Here is a 23647-nt window from a genome sequence, read left to right on the forward strand (position 1 = left end):
TTCGTGGTTTGAAAATAATGAAGTTTTATCAGATTTAAAATCGGATTAAGATCTAAAAAATAGACTTAGTTTATAGTTAAAGTTGAGTCTAAATTAAAATAAATTGATTTCATTCGACCTATATACACCTCTGTTAGAGGCTTATGGATTGTACTTCTCATGTTCTAGGTTTTGAAATCTTTGAATTAATTATAATGAAACTGTCGAGTCAAATTCATAAAACACTATATGCACATTTTCATTATTCATGTGAATCATATATGTTTTGAAAATTAAAGTTATTTTAATAATTATTTAAATAATAAATTTTTAATCCACCCGTCTGTTATGGAAATATTTAATATTTTCGAAAATAATTAGATTACTCTACAAGAAAACAAAAGACTAATTTTCAGGTAATATAATTGTGGTTCAAAAATATTGAAATTTTATCGGATTTAGAATCGAATTAGGATTAAAAAATAAACCTAGTTCATAGTTAAAGTTGAGTTTGAATTATAACTAATTGATTTTATTCGACCCATATATATTCCTAATAGAGATTTATAGACTGCACTTCTCATGTTCTAGGTATTAAAGTCTTTGAATTAATTGTAATGAACAATTTTACGGGTCAAACCCATAAAACACTAGATGTACATTCTCATCATTCATGTGAATTATGTTTGTTTTGAAAATTAAAATAACTTTAATAATTAATTAAATAATAAATATCGAATTCACGCATTTGTTACGAAAAATATTTGATATTTTTAAAAAGAAACATTAAATACGATAATTAATACTAAGATTAGTTGAATATTTCTCTGATGATATTTTTACATGTAAATGGCATTGTGATTCATTAGATAGTTTAATATGTTTGATCAAATATAAATCGAATTATGATCTATAAAATTTGACCCAAGTCATAGTTAAAGTTAGACCTGAATCAAAATAAAATGATTTTATTCGGCACATATACACCTCTACTAAAAGTTTATAGATTGTACTTCTTATGTTCTAGATCTTGAAGTTTATTAATTAATTCTAATGAAATTGTTTTTTGGGTCAAATATATAAAAACATTAAATGCACATTTTCATTATCCATGTGAATCATGTTTATTTTAGAAATTAAAGTAATTTTAATAATGATTTAAATAATAAATCGCCAATTCACGTTGTTTATTACGGAAACATTTAATATTTTCGAAAATAATTGGATTACTCTAAAAAAATAAAATATCTAATTTTCAGTTAGTATAGCTATGATCCAAAAATGATAAAATTTTATTAGATTCAAAATCGGGTTATAATCTAAAAAATAGACCTAATTCATAGTTAAAGTTGAGTCTGAATTAAGATAAATTAATTTTATTCGACCCGTTTACATCCCTACTAGAAGCTTATGGATTGCATTTCTCGTGTTTTAGATCTTGAAGTCTATGAATTAATTCTAATAGAACCGTTTTTGCGGGTCAAATTCATAAAATACTAGATGCACTTTTTATCATTTATGTGAATCATGTCAATTTTAAAAATTAAAGTAATTTTAATAATTATTTAAGTAATAAATCTTCAATCCACGCCGTTTATTACGAAAATATTTAATATTTTAGAAAATAATCAGATTAGTTTATTAGTAAACAAAAGATCCAATTTTTAGCTAGTATAATTGTAGTCCAAAAACAATGAAGTTTTATCGAATTTAAAATCGAGTTAAGATCTAAAAAATAAAATTAATTCATAGTTAAAGTTAAGTATGAATTAAGACAAATTGATTTTATTTGGTCTATATACACCCTTGTTAGCGGCTTATGGGTTGTACTTCTCATGTTCTAGGTCTTAAAATCTTTGAATTAATTATAATAGAATTGAAAGATCGAATCCATAAAACACTAAATACACATTTTCATTATTCATATGAATCATGTCTGTTTTGAAAATTAAAGTAATTTTAATAATTATTTAAATAATAAATCTCCAATCCACCCGTCTATTAAACATAAAGACCAATTTTCAGCTAGTATAATTGTGATCCAAAAATAATGATGTTTTATTAAATTTAGAACTGAATTAGGATTAAAAAATAGACCTAATTCATAGTTAAAGTTGAGTTTGAATTAAGAAAAATTGATTTTATTCGGCTCATATATGCTTCTACTAAAGGTTTATGGATTACACTTCTCGCGTTCTAGGTCTTGAAGTGTTTGAATTAATTCTAAAGAACTTATTTTGCGGGTCAAATCCATAAAACACTAGGTATACATTCTCATCATTCATGTAAATCATGTGTTGTTTTAAAAATTTAAATAATTTTAATATTTTTTTAAATAATAAATATTCATTCCATCCGTTTATTACGGAAAATATTTAATATTTTAAAAAATAAACATTGAATACGATAATTAATATTAAGATTAGGTGGATACTCTCCTAATGATATTTTTACATAAAAATAATATTGTGATTCAATAGATGATTTGATATGTTTGATCAAATATAAATCGGGTTATGATCTAAAAAATAGACTCCATTCATAGTTAAAGTTAAGTTTGAATTAAGATAAAATAATTTTATTTGGCCCATATACACCTCTACTAGAGGTTCATAGATTGTACTTCTCATGTTCTAGGTCTTGGAGTATTTGAATTAATTCTATCGAAACCGTTTTTTAAAAACACTAAATGCACATTTTTATCATTCATGTGAATCATGTTTGTTTTGGAAATTAAAGTAATTTTAATAATGGATTAAATAATAAATCATCAATCCACGTTGTCTAGTACGAAAACATTTAATATTTTCAAAAATAATTGGATTACTCTAAAAAAACAAAATATCTAATTTTCAACTAGCACAATTGTAGTTCGAAAATGATACAATTTTATTAGATTTAAAACTGAGTTATGATCTTAAAAATAGACCTAACTCATAGTTAAAGTTGAGCCTGAATTAAGATAAATTGATTTCATTCGACCCATTTACATTTCTACTAGAGGTTTATGCGTTATATTTCTCGTGTTATAGGTCTTTAAGGTTTTGAATTAATTCTAGTAAAACTGTGTTTTTACGGGTCAAATTCATAAAATACTAGATACACATTGTTCATCATGCATGTGAATCATATCAAATAATTGGATTAATTTATAGGTAAACAAAAGATCCAATTTTCAGTTAGTATAATTGTGGTTCGAAAATGATGACGTTTTATCGGATTTAGGACTCGATTAAAATCTAAAAAATAGACTTAGTTTATAGTTAAAATTGAATTTAAATTAATACAAATTAATTTTATTTGACCCATATACACCTATATTAGAGACTTATGGGTTGTACTTCTCATGTTCTAGGTCTTGAAGTCTTCAAATTAATTATAATGGAAACTTTCGAGTTAAATCCATGAAACACTAGATGCACATTTTCATCATTCATGTGAATTATGTCTGATTTAAAAATGAAAGTAATTTAATAATTATTTAAATAATAAATTTTCAATCCACCCGTTTATTATGTAAACATTTAATACTTTCGAAAATAATTGGATTACTCTACAAGAAAACAAAAGACCATTTTTCAGCTAGTATAATTATTTGTCCGAAAATAATGAAGTTTTATTGGATTTATGACCGAATTAGGATTAAAAAATAGACCTAATTCATAATTAGAGTTGGGTTTGAATAATGACAATTTGATTTATATATTCTTACTAGAAATTTATGGATTACACTTCTCGTGTTCTATATCTTAAAATCTTTGAATTAATTCTAAAAAACTGGTTTTACGGATCAAACCCATAAAATACTAGATATACATTCTCATCATTCATGTAAATCATGTTTGTTTTAAAAATTAAAGTCATTTTAATAATTATTTTTTAAATAATAAATCTTCGATTCAACCGTTTTTTACGGAAAACATTTAATATTTTCAAAAATAAACATTAAATACGATAATTAATATTAAGATTAGGTAGATACTATTCTGATGATATTTTTATATAAAAATGACATTTTAATTTATTAGATAATTTGATATATTTGATCAAATATATTTAACTAATTATCTAAAAATTTATAATATTATTTTTATGTGAAAATATTATTATATGAGTATTTTCTTTTTGATTATACATCAAATTGAATTAATTCTTTTATGCCATTTGTTGTTGTATTTATTAATTGCTCAATATATTGTATTGGTACAATCTATTGAAAAATTATATATTCGAAATACACATAAAATGTTCGCGTTTCAAAAACAATATTGCCAACGCATTTCCAATGTTTAGTTTTAGTTTAATTTTATTTTATATTCTATAAAATGTCATATAAATATTTATAAGATTATATATCATAAAAATTAATTTAAAATTTTCAGCATTTTAATGCTTGATTTCATTTTAATTTAAACTTTAAATTATTTTTAATTATTTTAATTAAATATAAAAATATAAAATTATAAAATTAATAATTATATATCATATTTAAAAGATATTACATACTAATAAAAATAAACATTAAAATATTATCTAATTAAGAATAACAACATTAAAAAAACATATTACATGAGTTAATATTCAATTTGTCTTCTAAAATTTGAGGTTGGACTCAAATTGATCTTTAATATTACAATTGATTCATTTGAATCTAAAATTTTTAATAATAATTCGTGTTAGTTTTTGAACTAATTTTTGTGAATAGTTTGTTGATTTTACACATTAACTTACTAAAATTTGGACTCTTTATTTAAATTTTATATAAATAAAGTCTATTAGACTTTTTATAAGTTTAATTAACTTTTTAATATCCTCATAAAAACGATAATAATAAATTTAATTTAAAAAAATTAAGACTTTAAAAATAATAGTTAAACTCCTAAAAATTTTATTAAGTCTTAATCGTATAAAACTTAAAAAAAAAATTTAAATCACAATAGATTAATGTATCAAATCAAGCGAGAGCGCACCAAACAAAACAACATGACCATTGGGATGTAAATAAGGTGACCTAGTTATCGGCACGTTAAAGAAAACCACACACTAGCGCCGCACAGGGATACCAGTGGTATAAGATAAAGCAGCCGAGGCCATTCTTGTCAGCACAAAATTATCCCCAGTGCCAAAGGCTAAGGTCCCCTCCGAGTCTCATTAACACTTGATAAACAAAACAAAGAAAAAGAAAAAGAAAAACCCAAAAAAACAGAGAGAGGAAGAGAGAGCGCGAGCACTTCTGAATCTGTTTCGATTTTCGTTTCTTCCAAACAGTTTTCAAACAACACAATCAACATTTGTTTCGTACTTAACCCTAACCTAACCCCTAAACTCCCTCGCTCTTTCTTGTACCATCGCGTAATTTCGCTCACATTCGGATCCATTCATTTCTTCTCCGATCCATTTCTCTGGTTATCGAACATTCTAGCCTCCATTTATTTCTGGTTTCGCCATTAGGGTTCTGTCAACCGTTCGATTGATTTCACTCAGAAATTAGGGTTTCTGCGCTCGGTTTTTTCTTCGAGTCTCTCGATTCGAGTTCGCCAATTAGGGTTTCCGCGATGCCGCGCAGCTCAAAACACAAATCTAGCAAGCACAGCTCGAGGGACGCGAGGGAGTACTCTGACTCCGAGAGGGATTCTGGCTTCAAGGATCGGAAGAGCAAGGACGACGGCGCCGCCGTCAAGCCGTCGAAGGATTCAAGCTCCGCCGAGAAGCGGAGGCTGGATTCGAGAGGTGAGGGAAAGGAAGTTCACGGCTCCGGCAACGGGGATTACTCCGACGAGTATGCTTCATCTTCGAAGCGCCGCAAGGATGGTGGAGGGGGAGAGCGGTGGAACGGAGGCGATGATGACCGCGGAGAGGGGTCGAGGAAGTCAAAGGCTGTGTCGGGAGATTCGAAAAGTAGGAGGAGGGATGGGAGTGTGGGAGCTTATGGAGAGGGCGATGAGGGAAAGAGAAGCAGTGGAAAGGGCGAAGGGAAGCACAAGGATTCGTCTTCGGGGCGGAGAGAGAGCAGGGAAGGCTGGTCGGAGAAGGAGAGGAAGTCCAGAGGAGAAGGTAGGAGCGAGGATTCGGTTGATGAGGAAGAACAGCGCGCGCCAAAGCATGGGTTTGAAAATAATGGTAAGGTAACTTGGAACTAACTGGTTTGTGTTGCTTGTGTTCTTCATTGCATTGTTACGAATGTCACGTCATTTGGACTGAAGCACATTTGTTACAATCATTTTAAGATGGATTAGCCTCATTCTCCGGAACTGTGTTTGTGCTTTCAGCTGTGTGTGTCTGTGTGTTATGCTTTTAGATAAAGGTTGAGTGATTCAATAAGTGTAGATTTATAAGCAACCCGTTGGGTATATAGCTGGCGTCTCTCAGCCTAAAAGGTTAAAAGATCGTGAGCAAAATTCAGGAATTGGATATTGCCATTTTCTCTAGCGGCTAATGACAGCATTACTTTAAACATCAAATTCCACTTTTTCTATTTCCCATACATATGTCCACAAACTTACCCTTGTCTTCCTCTACTTTTTCCACCGGTTCCAGATTTTCCTTTCTCTTGTAAAGGGTTGTGGGAAAGTGACTGTAGAACTTGTGAAGAAGATGTCCCTCACATTCTTTCTCATTTTGTGTGTTTGTGTTTTTCTGGAATCCAGGTTTCCTTCTAGTTATTTAGTTTGTATCCAAAAATATAAAAATAAATTGTTATATAGTGATTGGAATATTAATAGTGATATTATATTTCGATGGTGCTGTGCCTCAATTACACAGAGATTCTTTTGAATTTTTTTTCAGTTAAGTATTAATTCAATCCAGGGTGCTGCACATAATATTTTGGTCCCATTTTTTTCTCTTTTAGATGATTTTAATTCTTTACCATGTATCAGTTGTCAGACTGATCCATATATCATCCAAGTAATATTTCCTCTGCAAGTTTGCTTTATCTGATGTTTTGGTGGATTTGAATTGATCTTTGGTACAACTGGATCTCCAATCTTAATGGAAAACTTGGTTTCGCCTAATGAACTCAGATGATTGTGTGGTTACTTTGCCTATATGCATAAAATTAGTTGTTTGAATTATGAGTGACAGTTCTTTTGTGCATTAGTTTAAATCTGATTTGTGTTTTCACTTAAATGAACCTGTGGTTGCCCGTTTACTGCTGTGCTTGTTTTTTAATTTAAATTTTATAAGAGTGAATCTTACCTATTTAGCTTGTAAGTAGGGCAATTATTCCAGTAATGAGCATTTTGTGGTCTTTTGGTATATTTTCTTGAAGCACACTGCTCAAGACACTATTACATTTAGAGCTCCTATGGTATAGGATTGAATCTTCATCCTTGGTTTCTTTAGGGAATATTCTTGTCTGGTTTAAGAGACTCTTCAAAGCTTTATTCGAATAATGTGGTTTTAAATGTTTCTACAATCTGTATACTTGCTCTGTTTTTTCCTTGAGTTTTCATGTCGTCTTGCTTATCTCTTTTTATCACATTTACCTTCTATCAATGTGCCATAAATTAGTGGGGCTGATTTTAAAAATTCGTTTTCCTTCATTTATGGAAGTAATGAATCAAGCATAAAGTGCTCTTAAAGATGCTCACAAAATACCAACTTTTATTCCTGATATACCAAAAAAAGAAGGAAAAAATTTAGCATATTCTCTTTTGAATATTTTCATTGTGAAAATCTGTTGGCCACTCAGAAATATCTGATGAGTCTGGTTCAACTTCTTGGTGTTGGGAGTCAAAATCTTCCTTGTAATTTGTTCAAGTTATTAGACCATTGTATTCAAATAGATGTCTATTTTTTTTAATCTTTTTTGTGCTACTACCCATCTGTGTCATCAGAAAACATGATTGGTATTCAGTAAATATTTTGTTTTGAACTTGCAAGTTTAACAAAAAGAACTTACGTATTTCATACATCAGTTAAATTGAATAATATCATGTGGGGTACATCTGGCAACATCATGGACCCAATTGTTGCCCGATTGAACCTTTGGGATTAGCAATGTTATACTTTGCACCAACAAAATGATGGCAAACAAGCTTTATCCTCTGATATTTATGGTTATGGATGTGAATTCTGTGGTTATTTAAATACTTATTTTGTTCCATGTGGCTATGCCTTATTGCAGACTCAATGAAAATAGATGATCTGCAAAGCCCTGAACTGGATAACCAGCTTGAGAGGAGAATGAGGAAGAAAAGGGATGAATATGGTGATAGTGATAAGCACCAAGATGAAATTGGAGATGGTTATGACAGGCATTTGTCCTCTAGAGATGACAAAGATGGAAAGAAGAAGGATGATAGGAGAAAAGATGAGAAACATAGAGACAAGAATAGGGATGAGATGGAAAGGGAGAACAAACATCGAAATGAAAAGCAACGAGATGAGCGCCCTTCAAAAGATCATAATAGCATTAGATCTGATGAGAAACATGGTAGGGAAGAGAAGCATAATTTAGAATCACGACAAAAGAGAACCAAGCTTCCAGAGAGTGACCGGAACCATTATCGTGATCGTGATGCGGACCGTGATTCAGAATCTGTTCGTGAGCGTGAGCGTCACAGTGAACGGGAATCTGATCGCGATCGTGATTATGATCTTGACAGAGATCGTGATTATGACAGAGATCGAGATTGGGAATGGGATCGTGAACGAGACAGAGACCATGATCGTCACCGTGATCGTGATGGGTCACATGTGGATGACAGAACTGGCAGAAGCAAAGAGGGTGGGACAAAGAAAAGAACTTTGGATGATCGTGATGGTTATACTGATTCTAAATCTAGAGTTGTTAAGAGCCATTATTCTGATGCTGAGAAGAGGAGTTTGAGCAGCAGTAAAGCTGATTCTGATGTAGACAGGGGAAGATCCCAACCTCGGCAAACTCATCCTGATTCAATTGGGACTAGCAATAGACACAGATCACCTAGCACGCACATTGGCAAGGATGAACATAGGTACTGCTTCTGGCTTACTTATCTTGAATCTTTTGGTTGGAACATTTTAAGCCAATGTTCACAGTAGTGTTTTAGCTGGAATTCCCTCCCCACATATGTACTATTTTATTCCTTTTACCCCTCGAGGTTATTTGGGTAGTTCTGTCTTGAAAGCAGTGTTATATCATCAGTGCTGGTAAAGAGATGTCATACTCCAAAGAAGCTTTACTGAATAAATGTGTCCTGTGATTACATTTTCTTTAATGATTATGTTGGCGATTGGTGTTGACAGTTATCATTTTAAATATGACAAATGCTTTAAAATAATCATAACGTTGTCAAAAGGGGAACTGATCAACCTGAGTTTGTCGGTCACAGTTGAAATGTTGCTTGCACAATTTAAATTTTCTTGATGTGACCAACTTTTGTTTTTGTTTATGGAACTCTAATAAGGGGAATCAATTATTGGTTTCCATTTTCTTCATCTTTCAGAAATGCAAGTGGTGAAGATTCAAAGTATAGGGACTTAACAATGGAACAGAGAACCAAAGGCTCAAGAGAGGTTTACTCTGGGATGTCAGAGAGAGGCCCTAAATACAAATTAATGGAAAAACCCAATAAAATGGATGAAGGTTCTGTAGGAGACCTGCCAACTGAAAGGTCTTCTAGTGCCAAGGTTTCACCCATGGGACTGAGAGAAAGATCTCCTTCATCTACAAGCATTGAGCGCAGGTATCCTAATAAAAGCAATGCTAAGCGAAATCATGAAACTGATGAAAGTGGAAGGAAGAACAGTGTTGATGATGATAGACCTGGTCGGGAGTCGACTGTAGAGAAATCACTATTGGATGAGCCATCTCAAGCAGACTCATCTTTATATGGAAGGACCAGTCAAAGCAATTCGTCAATGATTCCACCTGCACCTGCCTTTAGGGCTGCGTTAGAGAGACCATATATGGGTTCATTAGATGATGATAGAGATAACTCCAATAATCGATACAGAAGAAGTAGTGAGCCTGGTTTTGGACGATTGCATGGTGGCAATTCATGGAGGGCAGTACCAAACTGGAATTCACCTGTACCGAATGGATTTGTTCCATTCCCACCTGGGCCAGCACATGGAGGTTTTCAAGCAATGATGCCACAGTTTACATCTCAGCCTCTCTTTGGTGTTAGGCCTGGAATGGAGGTTAACCATGCAGGCATTCCTTACCATATTGCTGATGCTGATAGATTTCCAGGTCACTTGCGTCCACTTGGGTGGCAGAATTTGATGGATGGAGCCGGACCTGCTCATTTGCATGGATGGGATGGTAATAATGGTGTCTTCAGAGATGATCCTCACATGTACGGTGGTTCTGATTGGGACAGGAATAGACATTCAACAAATAATCATGGATGGGAAGCTGGTTCGGAGACTTGGAAGGAACAGAATATTGACTCGAAGAAGGAGTTGCCTTCCCCAGCCTGCAAAGATGAATCAGGTCCACCCCTGATTGATAATGGTTCGACTGATCAGACTACTCAGATGTCTCATGATGAACCCAACAAGGATGAATTTGATGAGAAACCTCCTGGGACAAAGTTTTCCAGTCTCAGTTCTCCAGCAAAAGTTACTGTGAACATGGCTGGTCTTGAAAATGTGCCTGATGTTTCAACACCAACACCAAGTGACAATACCTCTCTTTTGAGCCGTTTCTACCTTTCCAAGCTTGACATTTCAGTGGAGTTGGTTCAGCCAGATTTGTATGACCAGTGTATGTCTGCTCTAAATGTTAACAAGAATGCACCGGTTGATGCAGATGCTAGTACAGAACTGTCCTTGAAGGTATAAATTCTTTTGAAAACTCATGCCGTAGTTGACCTTTTTATCTTTTGTGTGGTGGGTGGCAGGTGGTTGTGTTCTGAGGCCTGTTTGAACTGTTATCTTAGTTCTTCAAACTTTAAATATGAAATTTGAGTGGTTTTATTTATTTAGTTATTTAAAGGAGGGTGTTGGGTGTGTGCATGTGTGTGTTGGGGGGGGGGGGGGGGGGGAGGTGGTCGAGGATGTCACTTCCACAAACTGGTACAAATATATAAGTTGAAGCTGTTGTTTTTTATTACGTAAATGCAATAAATCTTCCCTGACATCATCAGTTTCCCCGATTTGACAGAATGCTTCTGGAGCACGACTGAAATATTCAGCCACTATATCAAGGCATTTTCCTTTCCCAGTAATTGATAATTCTATCTTCCAGGTATAATCTACTTGACCTGTTAAAATTCTGTGTGCCTTTATTGTCTGTTAATGAATTCATGTTTGTTTTCTCTATAGTGTTTGAACAGTGTAACTTGCTATACTATAGAAATTACTTATATTTTAGAAGTTAGCCTTGTCTTAATGAAGTTGAGCATCATAACTTATATTTTGTTAAGCCCAATAAATCCATAAATATTAAGTTCTTAGTCTTGATGGGTGAACATATTCTTGAATTTGCAGAAAGCAATAGACCTTTACAAGAAGCAGAGGGGGGTGAAACTGCCTAATGGGAATGAGGTAGATATTGCTGCCGATTCCAACCAGATGCAAGTGGATGAGTCAGTTCCTATTCCCAGTTTAGAGGATAGGCAGGTTTCTGTATCAGCTTCTGATGGAACAAAAGATATGCCGATCCCGACAGAAGAACAAGAGAAAGTAGAAATCCTTTCTTCTCCAAAGGAGCATCTGGAAGAGATCAATAATACCAGCAGTCAAATGGAGCAAGATGATGACGGTACCCACTCTTTAAACACTGGCATGTCTGGTCCATCTGCAGAGCTTGAGAACCAAGAAGCCTTAGCTGGTTCCAGTGAAAAAGAGGAAAAAATCACCTCTGATAATGCCCATTCCGGAGATGCGAATGAAAATCAAAATCACTCCATTGCATCTGAGAATGAAGCTCAGCCAACTGCCACTTTGCTTGAAGATGGTGATGATATGAATAGCGAAGTTAAATCTGTTGATGCCCATTGTGCAGATGAAAAACTGAGCTTTGATGATACAAAGGTTAATCCCTTAAATTTTGAGGATAGGTCCCCCAAAGCTTGTGATGCTTTGATGCCCGGTTCAAATGAGTCTGAGTCGCTAATTTTAAGCCGGATACATCATTCTCCTGAAAGTACACATTGAGACAATTTCTTTATCTTCTATTGCTTTTTATCCATTAGGTTTTATTTCATCCCCTTTTATGTTGCTTCTATTTTGAGCGAGAAAATAAAAGGAAATGCAATTCCTGTTCCCCTGGTATGGCGTTTTGAAGAGCCCTGCATGCATGTGTCTGCATTGCATTCTCCCTATTTAAAATTTTTCCATGAGCATTACATGTAGTATTTTTTCCGCCGAGTTTCTCTCCTCCTGCATAAATGCACTAAGATTACAGTTCTCATGGTTCATGCATTTACAGAACCTTTTTCAAATAAAATCTTAGCTGGTATAGGGAATGGAATTTTTATTTATTGATTTTTTCAATTCAAAGTGGTTTTTTAGCATGGAATATTTTCTTTTATATGTTTTTTCTTGGTTTTACATGATAAGAGGTTATACTTGACAATATTAAATGTGCTATCAATTGAATCAGAGAGAATTTATTTTTGTATTTATAGGGCTCTGGTTTTTTGCCGTCCATAATTTTTAGTCTCTTCCCAAGCTTACAAAATTACCTTGCTTCCTTTAATTATCCGAATAATACTCCTGTTTTAATGATTAATGATGAATTGACATTTATTTTCTGGTTTTTAGGTTTAGTGAGGCTCATAACCTGGGTTTCATGTTAATATATGAATTTAATTTTCATATGCTAATAGTAGCCAAGAGTTTTACACAAATAATGTATTTTTTTATATACTGTCAGTACAGAAGAGTTTTATACAAATAATTCATTGTGTATTGTTTGGAAAAATAATTAGTTTTTAAATTTATTACTTAAAGATCAAATTGATTAAAGATTTTTTACACATTTTGTATTTAAAATTTAAACTTATATTTGTCATTCTATTTTTTCTTTTAAGAATAGGGGTTTAAAGTTTTACAAGCCTATTTATAAAGAATAAAGTTTTACATTCAAGTAAAATCTTTATTTAAGTCTATCCAAATTGTTGTAACCTTTTAAATCACGCGTTTTTTCTCCTTTTTTTTCTCTTTTCCTCCTCTTCCTTCTCGTATTTTTTTTTCTTCTTTTTTCAAATTCGTGCAGGTTCTTCTTCTTCCCTTTTTCTTCTCATTCTTCTTCTTTTTCTTCTTCTTTTAAATTTGCACATGCAGGTTTTTTTCTTCTTTCTTCTCCTCTTAAAAATTATCAATTCAATTTAGAACACATGCGTTTGTTCAATTCAATTTAATTCATAATGAATCGAACATGTTATTAAGGTGAAACAATTGTACAGTACTAAATGAACGGAATATTATCCATTATATAAAATCAAATTCAAAACAGGCTTTTGCATAATGAATCGAACATGTTAAAGGTGAAACAATTGTATAGTACTAAATGAACGGAACATTATCCATTATATAAAATCAAATTCAAAACACATGTGTCTGCAATTTAGAGATTATCAATTCAATTCAATTCAGAACACCGAGTCCATTCAATTCATAATGAACCGAATATATTATTAAGGTGAAACAATTACGTTATTAAGGTGAAACAATTGTATAGTACTAAATGAACGGAATATTATCCATTATATAAAATTAAATTAAAACAGATTTCTGCATAATAAACCGAATACGTTATTAAGGTGAAATAATTGTATAGTACTAAATGAATAGAATATTATCCATTATATAAAATCAAATTCAAAACACCTGTGTGTATAATTTAGAGATTATCAATTCAATTCAATTCAAAACACCTGCGTCCATTCAATTCAATTTAGCAATTGCATTCCATTCAATTCGATTAAAAAAATAATCCATTAGCAAAATGTTGGTGTTGTTGGTAATGACGATAACAAAAGAGGAGGAGAAGAAAAAAAAGAAGAGAAGGAGGAGAAGCAGAAGAAGAGGAGGTATGCGTGAATTTGAAAGAAGAAGAAGAGGACGTATGCGTGTATTTGAAAGAAGCGTGGAGGAGGAGAAGAAGAAAAAGCGCGTGTAATGACTCTTTAAATAAGAGTAATTTTTGTTGGTGTTGGATCTATTTGAATAAACTTAGATGAAAAAAGTACTTGAATGTATAGTAATCCTGATTTATAATACTGACAAAAAAATGTCCTTAGTTTATCTTTATCTTGGGTGACTCTTGTGATGCACGGGATTATTATAAATTTTAAACTAAAACTAATTACATATGTTTGTTATAATGTAAATGAGTGAAAATATATAGATAATTAAAAAATAAGTATAAAAATAATGAAAATATTCAACATAAAAAATAACATAATAAATATAATATAAAATAGGATTTATCTATCTTGTCTTTTAAGAATATATATTAAATTTATAAATTAAAAATAAATTATTAAAAATATACAAGATTAAAATTTTTAATATATTTATTTTATATTTATTTTTTATTGATAAACTTATCATATACCCTAAGCACACATGTTATGTAAGTATATAGATTAAAAAATATTTTATCAACTAATTAATGATATAATTGTCATATAAAAGCTATTTTATATCATATGTGTCAAACTAAATGGAGTTAAGTTTCACAATTATTCATTCAAGAGGTGCAACAACAAACATTGTAGTTACAAAAGATGAGTCGTATTAATTTGGTCTTTAATTTTTTAATTGCTATAATTTGATCTTTTAAATTAAAAAAGTGTACCAATATAATTCCTCCTAAATGCCATTAGTGAGATAGTTTAAATCTTGTCATGTTAAATATATTAAAACGACGTTGTACACGTTGTGATGCTAAAAGAGCACTAAATAATATTATTTCAGGGTTTAAGCAATATTAAAAAGGAGGGGTATAACATTTTTAGTATTGTTCAAACCCTCAAACGACGTCATTTAGTGCATTCTTTAGCGCTAAAATACATATCACGTTGTTTTAATATGTCTAGCGTGATAAGGCTTGAGCTACGCCATTAACACTGTTGAGTTCCGACGACGAAAGATACACAAGAAACTACATTGGTGCATTTTTTTAAATATAAAGGATCAAATTGTGGCAATTGAGAAGTCAGGGACCAAATCAATACAACTCGCCAATTTTAGGGATCAAAGTGGGGTTTAACTCCCGCTCTAATTGTAAACCAAATAGTTTGAATGAGAGAAGAATTTGCTATTGTTTTTAAATACTTCGAAAAGAAATTATTAATCAACTCGATCACATCATGAATAATAAACGCTTTTTAACTTCGTCCTTCTTGGGGTATTGAGTGCAACGACTGTAGCACCAATCATCTTTCAACAACATTTTCGGCTTGCCTGGATTAAACAAGTGTATAGCTAGAAAGAAATACTCAAATTTTTTTTAACAAGGGAACTCAATACAATATAATGGAGTGACAAAAGAACTAAAACTTCAAACATCAACATGTAAAGAAATATAAACAAAAACTATCCCTAGTGTCATCTCTGGTATTGCGATCAACAATAAAAAGGATCCAAACTACTTAACTCTCTATGACTGGTTAAAGATTTTTGAAACACCTCTTATGCACCCCCTTCTTTGTTGTTAAAAATCCGTCCGATCCTCTCTAACAAAACGTTTTAAATAACCGCAAAGAAGCATATGAGCTACTTATTGCGCTCCTCCTTTCTATTCACAACACATTTCCAACTCTCAAAATGTTTTTTAGTGAACCCGGAACAGACCATGATCTCCCAAAGTCAGATAGCCATTGACACCACACCTGCTAAGTAAACTCACAACCAAGAAATAAGTGGTGAATATCTTCAACATCTTTTTTACACAATACACACATGTTATCACCATAACTAATAATTTCCAATCTATGCAATATTTTTTTAATATTTACTCTTCCTATCAAAGCAAACAAAATAAATAGCTCCACTCGTAGCGGAACCAAACCTTTCTATATGGTTCTGGTGAAATTGTAGCTGGTGATATCCTCCGAAAGAGTTTCTGACTGCATCAGCTGCACAAAATAGTTAGTTGAAAAAATACCTTCCTTGTCAAACTTTCAAACAACTCTGTCTTGCTTATCATATGCTAGCTTTACAGGCCTTAAAGTCTCATGCAATTGATCCACTAATTCTAACTCCCATTGGTATATATCTCGTCTCCACTGGAAGTTCAAAATCCACTCTAATCCATCCCAAAATTCACAATCTCCTATGACATATCCTCTTTGGTTTGAAATAGAAAAAAGTCTCAGAAAATTCATCTTTAACGAACCACTTTATAACCATATATCTTCCCAAAATCGAGTTCTCCTTCTATCACCCACCTCCATAGACAACCCAACAATCATCTTATCTCTGACATTACTATCCTTGAACTTCAACTGACAGATATCCTTCCATGGACCCCTCTAATAGGTAATGTCTGAACTGATAACATATCATTTGAGTTCAAGTTATAGCAGGAGGATACAACTTTCTTGCATAATAGACACTCCTCTTTTGAAAAATGCCAGCACCACTTGAAAAGGAGTGCAGTGTTTCTAACCACGGCATCACCTACCCCCAACCCACCCACCTTTTTAAGGGCCTGAATCACTTCCCACTTAACTAGTGCCAAACTATTTCTATCTTCCTCCTTGCTCCATAGAAATTTTCTCTGCAATGAGATCAACTTTTCTACCAATGCCTTCGGTATCTTATACAAGCTCAAATAGTACACCGACAAGCTATTCAACACAGATTTAATAAGGACTAACTTACCCACATTATTGAGCACTTTTGCCTTCCACAAGCTGAACTTCTCCTCAACCTTATCAATTATCGATTTCCGAGTCTTGACCAGCCTTGGGTTCGCTCCTAAAGAAATGTCAAGATATCTTACTGGAAGGTTAGTCTCCTTACATCCCAATAAGTTGCATATGTTGTGAGTCCACTGCTATTCACAATTGATTGGGATTAAACTTAATTTATCAAAGTTAATAATTAACCCCGACATCACCTCAAAACACCTTAGCAACCTGGCATAATTTCTGATTGTCTCTTCATCGGGTGGACAGAACAATATAATGTCATCTGCAAATTGGATATGTGAGAACTCTATATTGTCCTTACAAACCAGCCGCGGCAAAATATGTCTGTTCCTGACTGACTCCGCTACCATCCTATGCAAAACATCAACAACCAAAACAAAACAAAAAAAGGAGACAGTGGATCACCTTATCTCAAACCCCTCTCTATCTTAAAAGGTTTAGATGGTGAGCCATTTATCAGGATCAACATAGACGCTATACCAACACACTCCTTAACCTATTCCCTCCATCTCCAACCAAAGCTCATCTTTTGTAGCACAATATTCACAAAACTCCATTTTACCCGATCATAAGCCTTCTGAAAGTCTAAATGATTGTCGCTTTCTTTTTTTGTTTCGCATTCAATAAGTGCCCCCATCATGTATTTTCCGACCCTTCACAAATGCGTTTTGAGTCTCCCCTACTATACCTGGCATCACTGATCTCATCCTTCTAACCATCACTTTGGAAATTACTTTGTACACGCAACTTACCATGCTGATCGACCGGAGGTCCTTGATCTCCTTGGTTCCCGTGTACTTAGGTGCAAGGGTCACCCAAGTAATATTGGAGTCAGAAGGCAACCTTGATGACCGAAAAAAATCTAGTACAGCTGTCGTGAACTCTGGACCAATCTCATCTCAACACTTCTTAATGAAATTTATATTATACCCATCACTTCCTGAAACCTTGGATGATTTACAATTCCAAACGCAAAACCTCCTCTCTAATCTCCTCCATTGTTGGTATTCTCTCCAATACTACAGACTCTTCTTCATCAATCCGATTCACCAGTCGGTTCTTAAATCCCACAACCGGTAATCTCTCCTGATGATATAAATCTTTATAAAACTCTCTTATAACAATCTTGATCCGAGCTTGATTTCTTATCAATCTTTTGTTAATTACCAAAGCATCAATTCTTTTATTTTCATTGAATTTTTATTATTTTGAAAATGTGAGAATTACACAGTTAAATAGATGGATCTCTCCCTCGTTTAAAGATTTAACTGTCATGTAATAAATTTTATTAGAATTCATTTATCTAACACGTATATTAAAAAATTAATTCAACAAAAAAATAATATATTTGACGAGAATATCATAATATTTTTCAAAAACTTTTAGAAATTAAAAATTTGCCAAGAAAACATCCAATGTGAAATTCCGTATAAATTTACTCCAAAATAGACCTTCTCGAAGTATTTATTATCTCAAGTCTTTCTTTTCCTAATGAGTTTAAAACCGTAAATAATATATACGGGGTCCAAAAGCTCCACAGATAAGCATATAATTCTAGAATTTGAAAGAAATATTATTTTTGGGTGGGCACTTAATTTACCATTTGAATCCCTAGATACTTTATGCGTATGGAAGGACATTAATGAACAAATAATTTTTTATGGTTTAGCACCTTAAATTAATAGAGATAAGTATGGTGCCCATTCAATACTACTCCAACCACTACCCCATTTTGTTCATGTGGAGTACCATGACGAGATCTTTCACCGAATCTACAACAAACTAAGAGATATTTAATAGCACCAAAGAGAAGTAGAGAACACACTGTTACAACCTTCTGGTCAGACTAACGATCAAAACTTAGGAAAGTGTAACCCAATCCGCTAGAAAATGATCCTTGTTTACCCCCATTCTACTCTCTGCTAGTGAACAATTTGATTCAGCTACAAACATTGGCCTATTAACTTGACAAAAAATACAGTTGTTTTGGCTTCTCAGAGCCAGCACCAAAGGAATGTCAAAGCTTCTTTCTCTTCATATGAGTCCCTGGCGCTGTAAATCAGTGTACGTCTTCTTATTATAGATGTTCCCTTCCTTGTCTTCGTACTCTTCTTCCAAATCTGGGCGCCACTTGTTCACTCCTTGTCTTTGCTGTATCTTCTTCCAAAGTTCCTTTGCTTCCTGTATCACACAATGTTACCAGTGAGGGGGAAATTAAGGAGAACTGCAGACTCCCAGAGAATAGATTTCATGGTGAAAGTAAGCTAAATTCGATTTGAAGTCGAGCATTATAAAAAGACCAAGGGGTGGCAGCACTAAAACACTAGTACACTACCATTAACTGGACATTTTAATGCCATGCTACATGACGACAAGGGAAATACAAAAAGTCAAATAAAATAAAATAAGAGGAATACCTCAATTGATGTGATCTCATTGAAATTTTTGGTATTTGGTATACCAAGGCATCGCATGCCATGCTGATGGCGCCACTCTTTAAAATGACGTTCAAAAGCCCGACGCCCCCAGTAACTGTAGTTCCCACATATCTCACACTTAAATTCCTGCAGGATGCATATCATATTATTTATACTGGAAGTATCTTGTGATGGCATATAGATTATAACAATAACTGACTAACTGACTTCTATAAGCTCTCTCTTTTAAAAGCGAAACATTTTCTACCTGCAACTACTTGAGATGTCTAGTGAGGAACATACGAGTTTCAGTTTCCAAGTGAAAGACAAATGAATGATACCTGACCAAGACCATGCAACTTATACAACCAGTAAGGTATGGGCTTCCCATCCCATCCCATTGGCAACTTTAGGGGATTATATATCTGCTGCTCCTCATCTTCACTTTCAGTGTCCTCTTGTGTCTCTTCCTGGCAAGTATCAAAAGTAAATGCAATCATATATGAGCTATACATTGTACAAATCACCTGAAATTTTTTTTTTTAAGCGTATAGTTGGATGGAACAAGTAATAAAATTAAATGGCAGTAAACAGACGAAAAATATGAAATTATCTTCTGCGTAATGTAATATATCTCTTTTAACTTTTGGAGGTTATTGAATAGCTTTCACTCACCTCCTCACGTTCTGCTTCAATTTCTTCATACGTCAGCGCTTGCTTCTTTACGACATTGTCTTTTGTTCGGGCAATAGTCTGCAGAAAGGTTAATAAAGTTATATGAGTAGATAGAACAGAAGTTAACATTTTATACCAAGGGTCAATATATATGCCCAAACCACTGAAGCTAAGACATCAAAGGAATAATTAAAGGAAATAAGCAACAGATACAAACCTCTTCTAACAAATCACACAGCTTCTTCATTTTGGCCTCCATTAATGCAATTTCTTTTGAATTTGCATCTTCTTGTGGAACTGGAGCAACCCCTTTTTTCTCTGAAGCACGTGCTCCCTTAGCAAAATGCTTCTTGTCCAGTTTTTCAAGAGGTGTGTGCTGCATAATGAACAAAAACGAAAGAAAATTTATGTCAGTCAGTCAACCAAAATTGTACAGACAGTTTATTAGAATGCAAAACAAATTCAATAAAAATTCCAGGAGCAAAAGCATCAACCAAATTTGGAGATGAAGCATACAGGATTTGAATATAAAAGCCACTGGAAGTGTATCCTTCTACTTCATAAAGGAGTACAAATTACCTTTGTGAGGAAGAGTCTCTCTGCACGTTGCTGAATGGTGCCACCAGTCTTAAGTCCTAATGCTGCAAGTGCCTACCACATCAAGGAGCAGGGAAGAAAAAAGGACACATGATGAGAACACTAGAAATAACTGAAACCAAAGAGTGCCAATGAAAGATACTCAACATTGCTAGTCATTAAGTTAATTATATTTTAATACTATGGTAGAAACTGGACAGGAAATTTGATTAGATATATCGAAAGATAGATGGATAGATCATAGACAGTATTTAGTCTTATAGTACCTCCTTTAACCTTTCAGGACCCACTTCCATCAGCTCTTCAACTGTACTGTAATAATCAAGATCAAGTGCAGCATGCTGAGCAGGTGCGTGTCCATTGTCCTGATTTTCATTCTCCCATCCGTGTACCTTTCCAGCAGCCCAATTTTCTTCAAATTCAGTTGTTACCTGCCACAACTATGTTAGATCTCAATCCCAGAAAGAAAAAACTCACAATAAAACAAAATCATATAAGTATTGAAGTTAATTGTTAGAAAATTTCTTGCAAGCCAATAATAATGCAATTTAAACTCAGCATTACTTCAGATAATACAGTAAGGAACAGGCTTGAGACATGAAGCAGGAACTACAGAAGAAGGCAATTGTAAGCTGTATTTGAGAATAGAAAGAAAGCATAAAGTACTAAAATCATAGAATCCCTTTGAAAATTAATTTCAAGATCATATTTCCACCAGTCATGTATGGGATTTCAGCACTATTTCACTAATTCAAAATTTGAATTCAGGTTTAAGTATCTTACATGAAAAAGTTGATTGATCCATTCTCATATAGTAAAAAAGTATATTAATAGAAGGATATAAAAATAGAATAGATTGACACAAGAAATACAAAAAATAATCGGAATACATTTTCACAATTAAAAAAAAATAACACTAGATTTCAATAAAGTGAAAATTCAGATCATGTAAAGTGGAGATTTCTTAAGTATGGACTCCAAAAATCTTGGAAATACATAGAGCCTTACTTTTTGGAGACCTAAAAAAAACTTAAATGAAATTGCTTTAAAAAGAAAGTTGAGCTAAAAATTATGTAGAATTAAACAACCTTCGAGAAAATTCGATCAACATCTTGCAGGGGCTCTGTCCGCTGGAAAAAATACAAAAGATACTCCAAAAGATTCTCCATATATTCTCTGTACTGCCTGTTGAAATTGAAAGGCAAAAGCTCAGACAGATATGCAAATTCCATTAAAATGACTAGGATGCATGCAGATGTCAAATGATAAAAACAATTGAAACAATCACCTTGTCATTTTCTTCTTGCGTGGAATCTTGTCTGCCTCTGGGAAAATATCAAGATACGCAGAATACTCAATTGGCTCTCCAAATTTTGAATTGATATATTGATGGTACAGCTCATGCATATCTAAGTATCGGCCAAAAGCTTCCTGGAACAAAATATTCACGGAATCAATAACCAGATCAGGTCGAAATGTGACATTATCTCAACTAACACTAGAGTACATAATATTTCATTTTGCATACTCATTGCCTCCAACTAAAAGGTACCCTGCAGAGGGATCATGCTTTCCATACACATGCAGACTACCAAAAGGCTCAATCAACTGTGTGTGTGTGTGTATGTGTGTGTGGGAATAGCATATTCATCTGCGCGCCATGTCGCCAACCCAGGTTTAATCTCACTTAAAGCAAACATCGTTCTTAATATTTTTCATGTTATTCAGTGCACTCATTGATTATCACAAAAACATATCTATTCTCTAAACAAAATTTGCAACTGTGCATTGGTCTCCCCTTTCAATCACTGCAATAATAGTCAGGGTTAAAGAGAGAGAGACAGGAAAGATGACAGACCTCTCCACTAAACTCAATTTGAGGTTCTTCTTTAAGGAGTGCTTCATAATCATCATTAGCATCAACAACCCGGGCAACCGGGTGCTTCCTGTGATACTCTCGTATCTGCACACGCGCACACATCACCATATAAACCAATTTACTAAAACATACATAAGCATGAACGAACAATTACGATCAACAGAATAATAAAATAGTGAAATCAGCTTCAGCATGTTCAATTATCCAGTAACTTCTTAAAAAAAAAACGAGCCAACTTAAACCTCTCCATATAAAATAAATAAATAAATCCTAAGAAAAGAAAATAAAAAAGGAATAACCTCTTTGAGACGATCATAGAACGCACTAAATACATTGTTGACTCCAGTAGCAGCTTGACCTCCGAGTGCAGCAATCTCGTCCTTCCTGGCATTGTCATTATCCTCATATATCTCAATCTGGAAAATAAAATAAATTAAAAAAAAAAACGAATCAAATCAAAATTCCAGCTTCAAAGAAAAGGATAAAGAGAACAATTAGGGTTTGAGAGAAGAACTTACAAGCTTGTGTGTGGTGGAAGTAATGGTGTCAATCATGTTCCGAACGCGGTGGCTCTGAAACAAGCGGTCTTTATTGGAAGTTGGCTCATTCTGAAGGTCCTTCACTATCACCCTTTCCAACCGTTCCACTTCCTCGTGCGAGGCACGTGTCACTTCCAGAAGCGTCGACGACATCTTTCTTCACACTCACTCTTCAGCTCCACCACCACCTGCTCTCACAAATCAACAAGAAACAAACACCGCACAAAAGGGGAAATGAAAAACCCTCGTACGGCGTCGTGCCTTCTGCCACCGCCAACCTTTTTTTTTTTCTTTAGCAGATCTAGTTGATTAATTTATGGGCCTCACGTGTCTAGCCCAATCGGCTTTCTGTTTTCAAATTAACAGACATAAAATGACCAGACATTATAACTAGCCCAATATGAAATTTTTCATAATCTAGGTCATAAAAAAAAAAAAAAGAGCGCGAGAGAGAGAAGGGGTAGGTGTGCTTTACCTACCTCACTACCATCTTCAATTGAAGGTAGCTTTTGATTAAGGTAAAGACTTACCTACATTTATTATTTTCATTAGAAGTTATTAGTTGAAAATCACTAGTTAATTTAATATATTTGGCTAAATTATTATCTAATAATATGAATTTCCACTTTGCATTCAACTTAATGACCAAAAATCAAAACTTAATCTTGGTCAAAGTAAGAAACGTGCAAAATTCCAAATTGATGATATGTTTTCCTCCTCCACCTTTTTTTTTCTTCTGGG

The 23647-nt window shown here is 33.4% G+C and overlaps 2 protein-coding genes across 3 annotated transcripts; one reads left to right on the plus strand and one right to left on the minus strand.

Moving 5' to 3' along the window:
• The first annotated feature begins 5001 nt into the window (after nt 1-5001).
• On the plus strand, nt 5002-12179 carry LOC112705920 (uncharacterized). Of its 2 annotated transcripts, none has more exons than XM_025756947.3 (5): nt 5002-6099; nt 8108-8939; nt 9411-10746; nt 11075-11158; nt 11401-12179. In XM_025756947.3, the coding sequence occupies exons 1-5, from the start codon at nt 5535-5537 to the stop codon at nt 12067-12069; spliced, it is 3486 nt and encodes a 1161-aa protein (XP_025612732.1). In that variant the 5' UTR covers nt 5002-5534; the 3' UTR covers nt 12070-12179. The 2 variants fall into 2 exon arrangements, with proteins under 2 accessions (XP_025612732.1, XP_025612733.1); XM_025756948.3 differs by having other exon boundaries at nt 5133-6104.
• Nucleotides 12180-18438: 6259 nt separating this feature from the next.
• On the minus strand, nt 18439-23395 carry LOC112705921 (splicing factor SF3a60 homolog). The gene is made up of 12 exons (XM_025756949.2): nt 22886-23395; nt 22667-22783; nt 22347-22451; nt 21777-21919; nt 21577-21673; nt 20755-20919; nt 20471-20542; nt 20109-20267; nt 19892-19969; nt 19558-19686; nt 19217-19363; nt 18439-18980 (listed from the first exon to the last, which is right to left on the minus strand). The coding sequence occupies exons 1-12, from the start codon at nt 23057-23059 to the stop codon at nt 18834-18836; spliced, it is 1533 nt and encodes a 510-aa protein (XP_025612734.1). The 5' UTR covers nt 23060-23395; the 3' UTR covers nt 18439-18833.
• Between the last annotated feature and the right edge of the window lie 252 nt (nt 23396-23647).

Source organism: Arachis hypogaea, chromosome 8 (assembly GCF_003086295.3).
Source record: "Arachis hypogaea cultivar Tifrunner chromosome 8, arahy.Tifrunner.gnm2.J5K5, whole genome shotgun sequence".
NCBI classification, from domain to species: domain Eukaryota; kingdom Viridiplantae; phylum Streptophyta; class Magnoliopsida; order Fabales; family Fabaceae; genus Arachis; species Arachis hypogaea.

What these genes read in the sequence shown, in the direction of transcription:
- LOC112705920 (XM_025756947.3), top strand. Translation starts at nt 5,535, where the DNA reads ATGCCGCGCAGCTCAAAACACAAATCTAGCAAGCACAGCTCGAGGGAC. An exon ending in GCATGGGTTTGAAAATAATG is followed by an intron (nt 6,100 to 8,107) that starts GTAAGGTAACTT and finishes GCCTTATTGCAG; the next exon opens with ACTCAATGAAAATAGATGAT. An exon ending in TTGATAATTCTATCTTCCAG is followed by an intron (nt 11,159 to 11,400) that starts GTATAATCTACT and finishes TTGAATTTGCAG; the next exon opens with AAAGCAATAGACCTTTACAA.
- LOC112705921 (XM_025756949.2), bottom strand. Translation starts at nt 23,059, where the DNA reads ATGTCGTCGACGCTTCTGGAAGTGACACGTGCCTCGCACGAGGAAGTG. An exon ending in CTTCCACCACACACAAGCTT is followed by an intron (nt 22,784 to 22,885) that starts GTAAGTTCTTCT and finishes TTTATTTTCCAG; the next exon opens with ATTGAGATATATGAGGATAA. An exon ending in TTGATCGAATTTTCTCGAAG is followed by an intron (nt 20,920 to 21,576) that starts GTTGTTTAATTC and finishes TAGTTGTGGCAG; the next exon opens with GTAACAACTGAATTTGAAGA.